The 18113-nt window shown below is 46.0% G+C and overlaps 2 protein-coding genes across 2 annotated transcripts; one reads left to right on the plus strand and one right to left on the minus strand.

Annotated features, from left to right (window-relative positions):
- Positions 1–9643: 9643 nt before the first annotated feature.
- Positions 9644–11863, plus strand: LOC136526050 (very-long-chain 3-oxoacyl-CoA reductase-like protein At1g24470). The gene is made up of 3 exons (XM_066518836.1): positions 9644–9659; positions 9782–9873; positions 11558–11863. The coding sequence occupies exons 1-3, from the start codon at positions 9644–9646 to the stop codon at positions 11861–11863; spliced, it is 414 nt and encodes a 137-aa protein (XP_066374933.1).
- A 5099-nt stretch (positions 11864–16962) lies between these two features.
- On the minus strand, positions 16963–17765 carry LOC136526051 (uncharacterized). Its single transcript, XM_066518837.1, has 3 exons — positions 17472–17765; positions 17103–17387; positions 16963–17022 (listed from the first exon to the last, which is right to left on the minus strand). Exons 1-3 carry the CDS (start codon positions 17763–17765, stop codon positions 16963–16965), a joined length of 639 nt encoding a protein of 212 aa, XP_066374934.1.
- Positions 17766–18113: the final 348 nt, after the last annotated feature.

Below are 18113 nucleotides of genomic sequence, written 5' to 3' on the forward strand. Positions count from 1 at the left end.
AAATTTGTTTAATGAAACAAAATCATGAATCTATTTTTAGGATACAAAAGTGCCAACACTTGTCCACAGATTACAGATAATGTCCATCAGAACTATTTGACTAACTACCCCCTTTGGGGGAGAACTATATCTCCAAGCCGATGCTTTCATCGTAATGCGAGCGGGCAATGGCGAAGGCTTGGATGATCCCTAAGCGAAGTGCTTCCTTCTCCAGCTAGAGCACCCATGCCATGATATCTACGGCATGGGCCACAAGTGAGCTGGTCCCCTCTACCTACACCACCTGTAGGTCATCGCAGACTACGCCAAGGGCAATATTCAGGACATCGACCTCGTTGCTCTCCACCTGAAGAAGACTCCTTGCCTTGGCAAGATCCATGGCTAGTCCAGTAATGGCGCCCTCGACCTCCAGCTTCTAGGCTTTTATGGTTCCAAGCTCAGCCTAGAGGGAGCTAATCCTCTGCTGCACCTCATCGCGCTCTCGGATGGCCTGGTCATGCTCCTCGTGGACCGCGCCACGCTCCAAGCAGAGCCTCTCCATAGTATGGCATAGCTCATCTTGCTCCTTGCGTAGCCAAGTGATCACCTCGATGTCCAGTTTCACCCTCTGCTCTAGGGCTATGGACCTCTCCTCGGCTCCTAGCCTAAGATCCCACTCCTTCTTGGCCTCGGCCAGGAGGTCGATGATCCGCGAGCAGGTCATGGCATCCCACTGGAGTAGCTCATCCTACTCCTTCCACACTCTAGCGGCCTCCTCCTCATCCCACCATGCCCTCTCCAATAGTTCATCAAAGGACTTCTCGGCGTCCTCCATGTCCTGGTGGGCCTTAGCCTCTCGCTGTTGAAGATTATCCGCCTCCACAGCAAGGGGAGTCAACTTGGCCACCCTCTATCAGAGCTAGGCAGTCATGTCCCTATGCAGCCATGCCTCATCGATGAGGTGGTCCTAGTCCTCCTTATGTTCACGAAGGAACCAAGATTTCTACCGGCTATGAGCAATAAGAGACTAAAAAAGACGGTGGTTAGAAAACAAAAATAAATGAAGAAAGAGGAGAGCGAGAGGCAAGACTAAGTGAATACCCAGCCGGTGGGAACAATGACGTCTTGTAGGGTGCCCCTGGCCTAGTTTAGAGCTTCTAGTGCGACCGAGATCCCCTCATTGAGACTCTCCTGCTCCATGCCCTCGGCGGCATCATCAAGGGTGAAGAGTTCTAATGATGGGTCCCACGGACTCACCCACTGCAGTAGGGGCTCATGCCGCATGGGTGGGTGGTTGCCCCTTGGTGTTAGGACTAGGGATAGCTCCCTACCAGTCTCCTCGGCAACCATCGTGGTGTCTGAGGGTCCCTTAGCCATGACCCCCTCTATCCTACCCATAACGGGTGTCGTCTTTGGGGCCATCGATAGCACGGGACATGCCGCTACCTCGAGAGCCGCCACTATAGCTTCTAGCTATGACCCATCCATCATAGCCACCATCACCTCTACCTTCATCGGTGGGACCTCGTCTAGTTGCGCCACGCCCATCACGGTCGACACAATGAGTGTTGCCAGCAGCTCAACTCGCCTCGATGTCGGCAATGAAATCACTTCCGTCGCCAATTGCTCAGTGACCTCCGAGGGCGCTCCATCAGCCTCGCCGACCGCTTGACCCGCCAAGTCCACGAGCACCATCATAGGCGGCGCCTGATCGGCTGATGAGGCTATGATGCCGGCTCCGCTCTCGCCTGAAATGTGACCGACATCAGGCGATGGCCCTCGCCATGCCTAAATGGCGATGCTCTTCTTGGGCATCAGCGCTAAAGAAGTGCCCCATTTAACCCGCCTCCTAATGCTATAGAAGAAACAAAAGGCATGAGTCACGATGACAACAGGCAAAAATAGAGAAAACAGAGAAGCTGGTGACTTACGTTGGCGCTGTTGGGTGGTGGAGCTATTTGGGGGATAACCCCTGGGCCTCTGCTCTGTCTCGTCGAGGCAGGACTATTTTGAGGCCACCCCCTACTCCTGGGCAGAGGGGCCTGCCTCCCTTGCATCCGCGGGCGCAACAGGGAGCCACCCCCCTCCACCGACACCTCAGGCACGGCGGTAGATCTGCCCGCCCCTAATGGCTATTGAGGTGCGGCAGTGGGGCCACCCCCTGCGCTAGCACCTCAGGCACAGCGGTAGACCTACTCGCTCCTACTATCTCTTGGGGTAGGCCAATGGTTTGGCCCATCTCCACCAGCCTCGTGGACACACTTCCCCCCGCGTGGAATGAGAAAAGCCCCTGCATGGACAAGTGGAAACCTGCCAGCGTATCCTCACCCATCGGGTCATCCCACTCAATGTCAGCTACTACCTCATCATCGTCATCATCATCATTATCGTCGTCATCATCACAATCTGTCTCCTCTCCTCACTCCCATGCCCACAACATCTATTGCTTCTTCCTTCTCTCAACCTCCTTGGCCTTCTTCTGCCACTCGGTCGCAGTGCGATTCACCACCACCACAAGTGGGTCCTTTGGCAGCGGGGCCGAGCGATCCATAAAGATGAGTCTCTTTGGCTAGTCCCACTATCTCAATATCAACATCAAGGGGGTCGAGAGTTCAATTAAAAAGGGGGCATGGGGAAATAGAACTTACGAAGTCAATGTACCCTGGTTTTGGCCGCATTGGGGGATGCCCCGGCACTAGATACACAAAATCAAGAATGGCGCCAGTGTTGTCCCACGAAGGCTCCATCTCCTCCTTGATCCGCTACGCCACTTTGGAGGAGGAGAGCACTCCCTCGGCGAGCACCGTCCCATCGAGTGACACTCTAGGCGCCATCATGTGTAGGGGAAGCATGCACCACTCTCCACGTATTGTAGGCACTGATGATCCCAACCCCTTCACGCCCCTCTCCTTTAGAATTCGGATGGCGGTGAGATGGTTCTGGATTTTCTTCTTGTCTTTGTCCGAGACCCCCCACTTCCTCCATGATTCCGGGACCTCTTCGATGAGGCGCTCGGTGAACGGTGGCAAGGGGGTGGCTATGTCGTCCTTGACATAGAACCAATGCAAATGCCACCCCTTGTTGGAGCTTGATAGATGCATCGGCGGGTATTTGTTTACCCGGTTGTTGCGGAGCTGAATGCCAACACATCCCATTGGCACGTTCAGCTCTTGCCTCTTCTCCTGCTTCTTCAGGAGGGTGATAGTGAAGAAATACCACCACAAACCAAAGTGGGGACTAATCCCCAAGAACCCCTCACATGGGGCGATGAATGTCGCAATGTGCTAGATCCCATTAGGAATAAGGTGCTGGATCTCCACCTTGTAGTAATGCAGCAACTTGTGGGCGGGGGTGGCGAATCCCCATTCATGATAGTGAGCGAAGGACACAACATAGCCTTCGGGCGGCGATGGCACATCCTCATTGCTGGGCAGCCGCCACTCAGCCACGGTCCGTGCACAAAGAAGGCTACAACAAATGAGGCCCTCCAGGCGCTGGAGGGTGACATTGGATCTACACCACAGCTCCATTAAACGATTGGGGTGGATGGATGCGAACTTGACGATAGCTAAGATGCGGATGCGGGCGGCTTAGGCAATTGTTGGTGGAGGTTGTAGATGCAAAGGCAAGGAGGCAATGTATAGAACCCTAGGGCCAAACCCTTTGGTATTATAGGGGCGCCAAATGTGAGGAAGGTACCCATCTGCCTAGATCTCCATGCCTACCATGATTCGCCACCATGTCACCACGTGAGATATTTGCCCCCAATCCCTATCCTTTCCCTCCAAAATCATGCCAGGCGTTTCGCCTTCCCGGGCAGACCAGGACTCTTTACCAGCAGAAGAGATACGGGTCAAAAAGCATTCATCTAGCCCACCTAGGCCTAGGAGTTTGAGGGCTAGCCCATCAACTGGTTCAACGACTGTCCCAAGGTAGCCTTACGATGAAGGATGGGCCCATGAGCGGCCAAAACCCAGGCGCATGAGTGCCACAAATATCTTGACCCAAGATTGAGTCTTAGCCAGGCTGACTCTTGCTAGATCCCCGTAAATAGGATACTGGGACTCCAATCGAACTATCTAGTTATCAAAACACCAAACCTCATAGACATACCCACGAAGGGTCTGAATTACCCCTCGGGCGATTCTATCTAAATCACCTAGGGGTTCAGGGGCTACACCCGATAGGTATGCTCGCACGCACCATCTAGCAAACCAAAATACCCCCTAGGCGATTCTATTCGAATCACCCAAGGGCTCGGGGGCTACACCCATTGGGTGTGCTCGCGCGCACCCTCTAGAAAGTCAAATCACCCCCAGGTGATTCTATCCAAATCAGCCGGGGGCTTAGGGGCTACTATCGGGGACTGAATACTGGGGTACCCAAAGAGGAGGAGCTAATAACCATCAAACGTTAATGCTTCTGAATAGACAAGAACACAACTACACTTCTTGCCCAATGACCAAAGGTTGGCTTAGCCTCGCCCGACCACTGAGGGCTGGCTCCGCCTCGCCTGACATCTAAGGGTAGGCTCTGCCTCACCTGACGTCCGAGGGTAGGCACCGTATCGCCCGACATCTGAGGGATGGCTCCGTCTCGCCCGATGTCCAAGGGTAGGCTCCACCCCACCTGACATCTAAGGGCTGGCTCTACCTCACCTGACGTCTAAGGGTAGGCTCTGCCTCGCCCAATGTGTGGGGGTAGGCTCTGCCTTGCTCGATGTCTGAGGGCTAGCTCCACCTCGCCCGACGTCTATGCACTACTCCTTCAAACTACACATGCAGATTAGGCAGGGCACTCAAGTCAACCGCAATACCAAGGATCATACCCTGCATGCCTATAGGAAAGTACCATCAAGATATGACCAGATGAGCGCTTTAATCCCTTCCAGGCATGTCAGAGCCCAAATAGTGTTGTGGGCGTCAACATTTGTCCTACAGTGTTATGGGCGCCAGTATTTGACCTCAGAAACGAATCCTGATGGAAACATACGACAACCACTACAGTCTAGGAGGAAACTCTTGTCATCTATAGAAACAAACATGGGGCCTCTATGCAATCTGCTCCTCATAGGGTCATGGCTTGGCACCCCAGCGTGCCGTGCCGCCCGCTAAGGCAAGATGGCATGTGACCACTTGCTGAACGAAGCCAGAGCACGGCCCTATCAGGATCACCAAACTTGCTATCCCTGGCACTGTCTATTGTGTCAGTAGGGTAGGCTCAAAGGAAAAGGAAGACCTAACACCTTTGAAGGACCTTCTTTGCTTCTAGTTTTTCCTTTTTTCCCATCTGTAATCCCTGCTCCCCCTTTATCTATAAAAGGGAGGGCAGGGCACCCCACTAAGGGGATGGATCAATTCAACACCATGCATCACATAACACACAGTTGAGCTACAACCAAGCTCTTAGCGCCCTTTCAACCTTTCCATCAGAGACTTGGGACCTGTCCCTCTCTCGACCGTTTGTACCCCCTACTACGAACCTTTTAGTGCTAATAACATGAGCAGTAGCAAACTAGACGTAGGGACATTCTACCCGAACCAGTATAAACCTTATGTCTTTTAGCACACCATTCGGGCCTAACGCGCAACAAATACAAATTTACTAGTTGGTGTTTACTCAAAACACTGACACCGGTCTAAGAAGTATTTGTCTGGAATTGTATTGATTTCCTTTTCAATGACTATTTTTAGGATATGAGAGCAGAGTATCCCATCTTTGCTGAATTTTGCACATATGCAGGTAAATTCTTCTTCGCCTTCTGTTAGGTCAGTGTTTACTGTATATCTCCTGAACCTATGAACCTCCTAAATCTAGTTACTTTTTTGCCACACCTGAAATGTTTTCCCATCTTCGGTTTCCCTATAGTTCAGCCTTGATGTTGCCTTCAGTTGAGCTGGAACTTTTTGAATATATTTCTGTTGTATAGCTGTTGTGCATACTGCTCTATTCTATAGCCGAATATAAATTCCTTTGGCCTTTTCTGCTTGCTATAGCTGTCCTCTATCCTTTTTGCTCGATTTATGGTATCACTAATCCGATTGTACTCTTTTAGAAAGCTAATGATACTATAGGTTGGCCCTACATTGTCTTTGAACCTTACATTTGTTGCCTCACTTCTGAATGTGGTCTGTATGAAAGGGAAGAAGTCATTTTTGTAGTAGACCGGGATAAACCGTTTCCTCATTTCCCACATTTTGGAAAAAGTAATGATCCCCTTGAAGGTTTTTTCCTCAATCATTCTCTTCCAAAGTCGCTCAAATTCTTCCACTTTTAGACTATTGTACACTATATCTTCAAAGTCTTCATATAGTCCTTCATTTGCTGCAAAGACCTTGACATTCTTATTGTAGCATTTGGTCTTTATATGGAACAAGCAATTTCTATGCTTTGTGTTTATGAAGACTTGCTCTATTGCTGATTTCATCGCCATGTCTTGGTTTGTGATAATCGTTTGAGGGTGTTTTCCTCCCATTCCTTCAAGGAAAGTTTGAAATACCTACTTAAAAGTGTCCACTGTCTCATCATGCAGGAAAGCACATCCAAAAAGGCAACTTTGCCCATGTCCTGTGATTGCAACAAATGGTGCAAAAGGTAAGTTGTATCAGTTGGTCATATATGTCATGTCAAAACTTACACATTCTCCATAATCTATAGAATATTTCATAGAAGAACAGTTTGTCCAGAACAAGTTTGTCACTCTTTTGTCCTCATCTAAATCAAACTTATAAAATAAAGATGGATCCTCAGTTTGTTTCTTTCCGAAATAATCCAGTACTTGTGTCATATCTGGTCCTTTAACTTCTCTATTCAGCTTTGTCCTATAGTTGCTGATATCTTTCTTTTTCATCGGTAGAGCTGTAAGCCCCCTCTCAGATACGATATAATAGAAACCATCTTCCTAGTCGGGATATTGTTATCGTTCAGAGTCTTGATAAGTCCTTTTTCCATTTCTGTCATATACTTGTGACTAGAAAATAGCTGATCCCTGTTTCTAGGGCATAGCTCATGATTATGCTCAAAATCAAGAGTTTTAATCTTCCATACACCTCTTTCTTCTTTCACCATCATAACACAAGGACAATTTGACTTCTGCTGAACATTTGTTTTCCTTCTCCTTACCGGTTTCTTTCCAACATCCTTGTCTACTTTAGCTTCTTCTTGCTCTAAAGACTTTTATTCCTTTTCTTTTCCTTAATGATTGCATCTCATTGTCACTTTGACTACCTCATTATTTTTCTTCTTACTTTGAGTTCTTGTCGTATGTGTTATGGCAACTTGAAATCTGGCTAGGAACGCATAGAAGTTGAAGAAATGGTGAGCATCATGCCTAGTCTTAAATTACATCGATAGTTGTGGGGTGTACTTGCTGTTGATTGGTGTATTGTTGCCTTCAGATGCTGCAACCTGCTCATTTTTTATGAATTGTTCAATCTCTTCCTCCGTTAGTTCCTGGCTGCCATTTATATGCTCATTATCATCTGTTATAGCTGATGTAATATCTGAACTTGTCGGTTCTATTGCTATGATCCTCAAGTCATTTTCTCCTATTGTTGGTTGATTATCTTGATTTTCACGCTGCACCTGTAAATATATTAGCAGTAGTTTTAGTTTCTGAGTAATGTCATTTATAATACAAATGATTTTTTTCAATGTAGACTTAAATAGTTGAAGAGATCATTTTATTATGTACCTCATCAATGTCCATGTTATTGAATACATCAATTTGCCAATGGTATTGTTGAATTTCATATCTATCATCATGAGCTATGCTTGTCGTTACTCCATCATCATTAGCGACGATTATCATTTCTCCATCTTGTTTTTGCTAAGATAAGTTTTACTTTGATGCCAGTACATATTTGTATTGCTTATAAATGTGATCAAATTGGCTCAGCTGTCTGTATCTACCTCATATGATATTCTTGACTCTGATATTGACCAGTCAGTTTGTGGTCCAAAGATTTCATCCAGATCTTCTAGGCTCATATTCTGTTTTATTTGTTTGATAATGAGAATGGTTACCATTTATAATATAACACAACTAGTTTAACAAGCATATATAATATAGTTTTACCTCATTCCTGTCATTTCCAAGTATCATCTTTGTTAATGATCCTTGCATCTCTTCATGTTGCTACACAGTTTATAATGAAGCATTGAAATTACAGTCCTATTATGCTGAAATTACTTTGAACATATATGTGTAATTTGCATATGTTTGAATTGTAATTTTTGTATACTGGTATTATAAATTTTGCCTACGTATTCCAGTCAATCCGATTATCTTCCTGAGAGTTCCTGATCTGTTCCATCATAAGATCAGTGTAGCCTCCCTGCATTGAAATATATTTTAGTCGAAAAACAACCTTCTTATCTTGGCATTTTTTAATCTAAGCAATGAATTTGCTCACCTTTTTGTATTTGTACGTATTTGAAAGGTCACTGAAATAATTTGTGCCTGCAAATATTTGATAAGGAGCTGACTGCACTTCCTTAATTACTTCTTGTGAGTTTATTGATGTTGAATAATCATCACATCTGCTTGTTGTGACATACATATTATTCTGCTTCATAAAAAAAGCAAGCAGCTAAGTACTTATATAGCTTTTTATCAAATTCTTCTTTTTTCATTGCATCATTGAATTGTGTTTCTTACCTCAAGTAGTTGATCAAACTCGACTGGTGCCTGTATTAGTTGCATAAGGGAAGCAATTGAAACCTGCAAGAAAATGAAGAAGCTATTAGTTCTCATTTATTTATTGTTTGTGTCAACTATTTTGAATTAGGAGTAATTTTATATCACTGTTGCTTTCTTCTTGGTGAATCATTTCCTCATAATTTTGAATCTGATATTGTGCCTCTAACATTTCCTGCTGCTTTGTTCTTCTTTCTAGATTCATGTTCTGTTATAACATTCAGATTTTATGTTTTGACACTTAGAAGGTTTCTCATCATTACATATTCCATGCATCTAACGCACACAAGAAGATTAGATTCAAATGATCGGTGTACTAACATTGGCTATTGAGGTTTGTGGTTCCTCTTCGATCTGATTTCTGCCCCATTGCCCTGCTTTGCGTGTACAAGTTGCATGAGCTGGATCTTTACATTGTATATATGTACAATATAATTGCATTAGCAGCAAGTACAAGTCGTACTATGTCAAATGTGCAATTTCCTTATCTTTGTTATGTAATTTATTTACAATAGGAATATGGCAAATGCATTATAGATATATTTGTAATTTTAGTTGAGGATTAGTTGAGAATTGCTGAGTGGTGTGGCTATAGAATTACTTTTAGAAAATTGACCCAAAATATTCGATTTGTATGTGTGTGATTTCTACTAGCTACATGTGTGTGATCTCATGCTCTCTGTTTTGCACTATGCTCTCTGTGTTTTTAGCCTTTTAGACCACAGCACAACCCCCAAGTGCTGGATCTACTCCTTGTGCATAGTGAGCAACAGGGCCACGCCCTGCTGTTGGAGCAAGCACAAACATTTAGAAATAAATGATGTCATTAGTGTAAAGTTGGAGCATTAATTAGATGTAGGAAATGGTGATTAAGCACTTGGCATATAAAATTGTGATCCAGCAGCATGCCAGAGCCATTTGTATGTCTGCAAATAATTGGTTAAGAAACTAGGGTGTGATCGAAATATGGCTGTAAGTGGAGGTTCATACATATAATTCTTATTGTAGCTTTTTGGTGCTTTTGGAAATTGTATGCTCTCATGTGTAACTCTTTGGCACCTGCTAGTGTGAGTTATATAAATTGCACTTTTATGTTTTTTGTAGGTGCAACATCGTTTGTAGCCTCTGCACAGTCAGGTGTTATATCCACTGTGAAGTATCTACTTGATCATAGTGTTGATCTAATGAAAGCAGATGTAAAAGGACACATAGTTCTACACAATGTTGTATGTGTAGGTATGAGTCATCAAGGTTTTTGGTCATGCTTGTGTGGTTGTGTGCCAATTTGTCTTTATTTCTATGTACACCATAGGTGGTTTTGTAAGATGGTGCAAAAGCTAGTAGACTTTTGTCTTGGTTTCTTTTTATTTCTGTAGGTTTGTTTGTACCTTTAGACTATATCAGAACTTCCAAGTGCTAGACCTGCTTCTTGGGAATACTGAGCAACTAGGGCCATGTCCTGTTGTTGTAGCAAGCACAAGCAACTTGCCATCTTTGCTATCCTGAATGTCTTTTTCATAGATCTATATTCTTCTAGTCTTTGATCTGAGTTGCTATTGTTTTTTTTTGCTTTTTCAAAAAGTAGATTCAAAAGATTGGGATACTAACCTTTGCTGATGAGGTTGGATCAGTGTTGTAGTGCTTCTTCTTGAAATTTCATGTTCTTCTTCTTTGCAATCTGACGTCTGCCCCTTTCCCCTGCTCTGCGTGAGCAGAGCAGAGGCTTTCCCCACTCACAGCAGATCTGTTTTTTTTGCTATGTTTGTCTATCTGCTATATTCTTATATATTCATGATTTTGGGTTTTTCTTATAGGTTGCTGCTGTTTAATGGGCTATTTTATCATTTTAGTTAATGGGTTGTACTGTTTTACTCTTTAGTTGCACAAAAATTACAACAGATTTTTCTTTGCGTGGGCCTTCTTTAAAAATCAATTTTTTTAGAGACAACCAACATCCGTGTGCTAGCTTGTTTTAAAACACACAGTTTTTTCTCTGTTGAAAATCATGTGTTCTGTAGGCAATTAATAACCATGTGCTGGCTTGTGCTAAAACACATGATTTTTTCTCTATTATAAATCGTGTGTTTTGCGGCCAACAAACAACCATGTGCTAGTTTTTTTTGCTGAAACACACAGTTGTACAGTAGACAGACTCTAGATTTATATGTTTTATGCATGCACAGATTTCATCAGACGTTTTATGCCCTAATCCTACAGGTAGGTCTGGATATCGAGCTATCTCGACTCGGCTAGGTCCAGCTCGAGCCGACTCGTTAGCGAGCTCGAGCTGGCCCATTTAGCTCGTGAGCTACTTAAAAAATAGGACACACATGTTTATAATGTTCATGTCACAATAATTTCAGAAGGTGACGTCCACCATTATGCAACCATACATGATTAATACATATTAGGTTCATAAAAAATATCAATCATGCAACATAGGTGGTCCATCCATGATTCATGCAATTCCAGCATACTTACTAGTTGGTTGCCACCACAGACTTAGGAAAGTCTACAAATTCAATGTCAGCATCATCATTTTCTCCCTAAAAAATAATCCATAAATCAACATTTAAGTACCACAACAATTATAAAATCAAAATTCATATAAAACATTTAAAAATAAGGATTACATATCAATAGAATAGGTGTACACTTCTAGGTCAGTATTATCATCTCCTAGATTCATGGTCGTAGACCGATATGCCTCAACTCGTTTGAACTCGTGAGCAGCTCGCGAGCTGGCTCAAGCTAGTTCGTTAAAACAGCGAGCTAGACTTTCAGTTCAGTTCGTGAAAAAATTAAAACGAGTCGAGCCAAGGCGGACACGAATTGAACGAGTTGACGAGCCACGGGTATTTTGTCCACGCCTACCTGCAGGTCCCGTTGTACGTGGAGACGAACGTGGTCTCCAGCGCGGCGAAGAACAGTCTGTTCCCGCTGTTCGTGGTGGGTCTGGACGCGTGCGCCCACGCGGCGGTGCGCTGGATCGGGCACGGCCCGCTGTGCGTGCCCAACCTGGTGCACCAGCTCCAGTGGTGGGCCGCGGCCTTCCTTCCGGAGATCCTTGGCGACACCTGTCGCCTAGCGCTGCATCTGCATCAGCGGGCCATCTTCCGGATGCTCAGATCGTCCAGAGCGCATCCGCAGGGGAACGCCGGTTCATCAGTGGACAAATTCTACTAGCAGTGAGTTTGTGGCGCGGCGCGGTGCACGAAAAGGAAATTTACAAATGGTGGTGGTCTTACGCGTGAAAATTGTAACACAAATGCAAAAATGGTAGACAACCTTGTTGATGGATCTCATTGTTGAGTGGGCACGTACGCGTGACCAGTTCATATGTCGTTCTGTCGGTTTTTCGCATCGCCCACGAAACCAGTTTTGTTCTCACATTACACTACTATATACTATAATAAAGGGTTTTATTACTTTAATAAAAGAGGATTGGCTAACCTGTGGGTTGAAATGGATGTCTGGAGATCGTAATTATCTGAATATGTATACCTTAAAATATGAAATACTGATATATGTATTGGTATTCGTTTCTAACGAATACTCCCTCCATAATAAAAAATGAAATCGTTTTGGAGAAGGCTTGGGTCAAACATTGGGAATATAAATCATGAATAACTTTTAAGTTGTTGAGCTTGGAAATGTGAAAACCATATGTATAGATTTGTCTTAAAAAATACTTTCACAAAAATTTACATGTATCACTTTTTGAAAAATATCTTTATAAAAATAAGTAGTCAAAGTTATGCTTTGGAGACCGTGTCGTTGTCCAAAATGACTTCATTTTTTAGTATGGAGGGAGTATATATATATTCGAATCCATTTTTCATTTCTTTCTCTATATGATTCCACATCCGTATCGGGGAAAAATAGATGTATATTTATCCGTATCCATCAAGAATGTAGTACTATGTGAAAGTATGTAAATGTTATTCACATATATGACTAATGATTAAATATACTAATTTCAGTATTAATAATTATGTGCACGATGAAGCTATTTAAAAGTAATTATTAATGGCATAATTTTAATACTACTAATTATGTACCCATTGGAAATATTTAAAAGTTTTTAATATAATTAATGACAATACTACATAATTATTTAATTTTAGTATAATCAATTTTCATTAGTGTTAATATGGAAAAATATATTAACTTTAGTTCTCTTTGAAAAAAATATAATTTTAATTAACATGATAGTGATATATAAGTTTGTTTGTCAATAACTTTCATTCTCAACATTTAAAAGTTGAAACTAGTGTTATCCTAGATTATAATATAAATGGTAAACGGTCAACCATAGCGATTAGATGGTTTAGATGACCAACAACTAGATGGTTAAAATGGTTTGCACTTTAGCAGTAAATATACATATAAAATTATAATCTTTTATATACATTTTTCAGTGCAACTAAGGCAGCAACATAGTTGCAAAATTTGACTAGACACTAAGTAATTGTAATGTAGTCATGCATACAGTCATATAGAATTCGTTTAATTAACACAAAAAATTCCTCTCCAGGCGCACCACTCCAATTTATGCCTGCTCAAAATGTTTTTCTAGCATCTAAATTTCATGGTTTATTGCCTACATGACTGTTTAATTCATGTTTTGGCATTTACACCTGTTTAGTCACTGTTTAATGCTATTGTTTAAACCGTTTTTGACCAATTTGACCATTTAGACGCGTCTAGCGTTTAATTCAGTGGCTAGGGCCTAAACTATACGTGAACCCACTGATTAACGTTAAAACGCATGTAGACGGCCGTTTAAATGCGCTTAGACAAACACTAGCTGAAACTATTTAAAAGTTTGTGTCTGCAATAATTAATAGTCCACATTTTATTTTATATACTAGTGATGCACTCATAATTAATATAATAATTGATATATGATTTACAATTATAAAGATTTTAGTTATTGTTTACATGTATAGATTGTAGTATACTTATTTTTTGATCTCTCATTATATAACCTATTTTTTAAACCATTGGTTACCTGGGTGTATACTTATGGACAACTAAGGGTGCGTGTAGTATGGATCAGATCCGGATTCTTATAGAAATATTTTAGATCCAGATTATCTAAAAAAAACGTTTCAGGTCATGAATAAGAATCATTTTATGAAAATATTTAGCTATCGACTGAACTCTGATTCAACAAAAAGATGTTTTTAAATAAAAAATCATACTGATTAAAATGTACTTAAATTTTTTAAACATTTTGTAGGTGAAGAACAATTTAAATACAACTCATTTTAACTTGTTCCACTTAAAAAAATACAATCACTAGTGCATACAGAAAGGCTAGAAACTGAGTCGATCGAAACCAGAATTGAGGCGTTTTACGTGCCTAGTTTAAAAGGGAGAATGGTTCTGCTGGATTCTAGAAGGAAATGCTCAGCCTAAATTCGTTTGGCAACGAAATTCTTGCATTCCACTGAGGAACCCGAACCGTTTCACCTTACCAAACGACCCCTAAATTGAATATATATTCAAATGTGAATCAGAATCCGAGCTATTCTTTTTATATTCGTATCAAGAATATTTATATTTTTATTCATATATAGGACAAAAAAATATGATAAGTAGTGATATTTGTATCTGATTATACATGCGTATTGAGTCCGTTTTCCACGCCTGTGTCTGTGTATAGCCGGTTGGATGATGGTTGGTGGCAGCCGGGGCAATTGCACGCCATGAGAACACTAACAACATTGGTGGATGTTATGAGCAGAGATGGTAGTTGGGGGCAGTCATGATCGATGGCGAGATAATAACAGCAGAGGTAGTCATCAGCCTCAAAACTGAGAAGCGTAGCAGGAAGGAACACGGAGAAAGACAGCGCTTCTGCTGAGTTGTGAGGATGACAGAACAGGCGCCGCCACCGCCCGCATGGTTCTTCCTGTTGATCGCTTTCGTCGGCGGCGCCTACTCAGCTACTCGGCGTCGCTGTTGTTCCGCCTCTTCTCCTACCTCGCACTTTCCTTGCGCCCCCCGAGGGACCTACGCCGCCGGTACGGCACGTGGGCCGTGGTCACCGTCCCGACGTCAGGCAATAGGCCGGTCCGTGGCTCTGGAGCTCGCACGCCGCGGCCTAAACCTCGTCCTCCTCGACCTCGACGCCGCCAACCTTGAGGACACCTCCGACATGGTCGTGTCTTGCCACTGACTCCGAGCTAAGCTACGGGATTTACACCGTTCTTCCTAGTCTATGGAGCCGAGGCCATTCTCCCCACTGACTTGGAATACGGTTCCCCGAAGCTTCAGGCCTACAACGAGCAAAGCAACCGCACTGCCCACGAGGACGTCCTCGACCAACTGGAGGAAGCCCGAGACGTTGTGCTACTACATTCGGCCAAGTACCAGCAAGCTCTATGACGCTATCAAGCCCGGCGCATTCGAAGCCGAGACCTGAAGGTGGACGACCTGGTGCTGAGACTGAGGCAGAGCAACAAGGGCCGCCACAAGCTGACCCCGCCATGGAAAGGGCCGTACATCGTCGCCGAAGTGCTAAAGTCCGGGACCTACAAGCTAGCCAACGAGAAGGACGAAATCCTCACCAATGCTTGGAACATAGAACAACTACGTCGCTTCTACCCTTAAATTTCCAAGCATTGTATACATTGTTTCTCGAAATACGATAAAGACGCATTCTTTAGTTATTCTAATTTTTTGAGAAACCCCCCGAACCTATCGATGGGGGATCAGCGTTACGATAACGTTACAAGAGAGACTCGGCTCTGCCTCTGCAGAGGTACCCACCGCGGGGCTCGAACAAGACTCAGTTCTGCCTCTGCAGAACCGAGCCTCCCTCGGGGGCTAGAAGGGGGGGACCCCCCTAAGTCCCAGGCACTATTTTTAATCGTTTTTCGAAAAAAAATTCTACGCCAAACTCTCTAGCGTGCCATGACAAATCGATTGTAAAAAAACCAAAGGACCAAAAGTCTGTCTCAAGGCCAAAAGGCCGGCTGAGCCGCGAGACGGCCTACGCCTCCGGGCTACGGCACTCCCTCACCACCTTTTGCCCGAGGGGCAGCTTAGGCTCCAAGGAAGTTTTTTGCAAACGATATGTTCAGAGACGAGGCAGAGGGCAGAGGCTCGGAAATACAATAAAAACGATTAAAAAGCGTATACACACGAGTACTTTAAAAAGGCCTCGACGGCCATAAGCGTTACGGTACAATAATCTAAATCCTAATATGTTTATATGGCCCCCTTGGCCTAGGTCAGAACTCAGGGTCGCCAGCGTCAGCGGTCGGTGCAGGAGGAACCACCTTCTCTTCGAACAGCTTGGCCAGCGCCGTGCCAGGGGCCTCGGCCGCCTCCACCAGCTTCATGACCTCCTCCTCGGCCTCCCCGTCATCCTCAGCCAAGACGTAGCCGTCGCTGACGGCCTCGAGGTCGATGCCAGCGTAGTGCGAGGAGACGATGGCCAAGGCATGCTTGATGCCCGTGTGTAGCGCCCCCCGGAGTCGCTCGCGTACTTGGCTGCTCAACGCAATCAAGCGGCTCCCAAGGGAGCTGCCCGACTGGACCCCTCAACCTCTAGGGCCTTGCAGGTGGTACGGGCGGCGCTCTGCAGCGTGTTGTGCTCCCCGATCTTGGCCTCGAGCACCGCCTGCACCACGACGGAAGCCTCGGCTGCCCGGGTGACCTCCTTCTCCAACCCTACGCCAAGACAAGCAGGATGGGGTTAAGTGCAAAAGGAAATAAGCTGAACAGGGGCTAAGGCCTACGGGACTCACCCTCGGCTTTCTCTTTCCAGCCCTGGACCTCGACCCGAGAGGCCTCGATCGCCCTGGAAGCCTCCCTCTCTAGCCCTGCGTCACATCGGGGAGTTAGGAGTCGAACGCAAGAAAAACAAACAAAACAAGGGGCGCGGCCCAACGGGACTCACCCTCGGCCTTTTCCTTCAGGGCTAGGGCCTCGACCCGGGAGGTCTCGGCCACCTTGAGGGCCTCAGCCAGGGCACCTTTCGTCAGTAGGTGCGCGCCCTGCTCCGCCCCCAGCTGCCCGGTGACGGCCTTGGCAGAGGCCTCTGCTTGTTCGGCCCGAGACCTGAAGGTGTCCCGCTAGCCGGCCACCCAGGTCAACTCCTCCTCCAGCTCCTTGATTCGTGCCACCAAAGGGGTGGCTTGCTCCCGAGCCATGGCCGCCTCGGCCTTCGCATCAGCACAGCGAAGCCGGAGGTCCTCCACCTCCATGCTCCGCGCCGACAGAAGCTCGTTGGCACCGGCAAGCAGGTCCTTCTGCTGCCGGAGCTGGTCCTAGACGCCCCTCTCCCGCCGGAGGAACAGCGACTTCCCGAGGGACCGAGCCTCGAGCTCCTGGGTAGGCAGAACGGACGTCAAGCACTGCGAGAAGACTCGGGAAAAGACGATACAACACAAGAAAAGATGATGCGTACCTGGGCGACGCCGGGTAGGTCATCAGCCATGATGGACAGCGCTGTCTGCAGCGACCGCTCTGCCAAATGGCGGTATTGCTCGAAGGAGTCCCAACAACCCCCCTTGGCCGTGTCCTCAAGGGTGAACAGGGGCTCCCCCTCAGGGTGGTCCCGGCTCTGCCATAAGACACGCGGGTGGTCCCACCTGTGGGGCTCGGGTTGTACCCGCACGAGGGCTGAGCTTCCCTCGCCAGAGGTCAGAGTAGGCTGCTCCACGATGCTGGCCGTCTCGGCATCTGCCACCTCCTTCCCCCGGGAAGTATCGTCAAAGGAGATCGAATGGACCTCCACTTCCCGAGCGCTCTCCCACGACGGTGGCGGGCCTTAGACCGAGGGCGGTATTGAGGCTTGCGCCGCCTCTATCTCCGCTTCCTGGGCCACTGGCTCCGCCATGCCCACACCGGCCTCCACCACCTTGGCCTCGGCAGTCCTGAGGGCTCCAGACTCTGCCACCTCGACCTTGGTGGTCCTGGACGCCTCGGCCTCCGTCGCCTCGGCCTCAGAAATCCTAAGAGCCTCAGCTTCGGCCTCGGTGGCCTCAACGACTGAGGGAGGCTCGGCTTCATCTGACTCATGGGCCTTGGCCTCATGGGGTGTAGCCTCCTCCTCCTCCGCTTGTTCCATGGCCGCCCCGGTAGCCTCTCCCTAGGCGACCGACTCCTTTGGGTCAGCCCTCGCCGACGCCGTGCCACGCTGTATGGCAGCTTGCGCCTCCGCCACCCATTAGGCGGTGGAGCTGGCACTCGCCTTGAGCGCCTTATGTGGCGCTAAGGTGGGTGCCTCTGCATGACGCTTTTGGCTGAAGACGAGATACTTACGTGGTCAGCATACGACCGAAGAACGAACGAAAGATGCCATAAACTCCACTGACAAAACACTTACCTCGAGCGGAGACACAACACCTTCTGCACCGCACCCTCGTCCTCTACAACAGCGGTGGCGGCGGCAGTGGCATGGCCTCCGTATCCACCG

The sequence above is a fragment of the Miscanthus floridulus genome, chromosome 19 (genome assembly GCF_019320115.1).
Source record: "Miscanthus floridulus cultivar M001 chromosome 19, ASM1932011v1, whole genome shotgun sequence".
Taxonomy (NCBI): Eukaryota; Viridiplantae; Streptophyta; class Magnoliopsida; order Poales; family Poaceae; genus Miscanthus; species Miscanthus floridulus.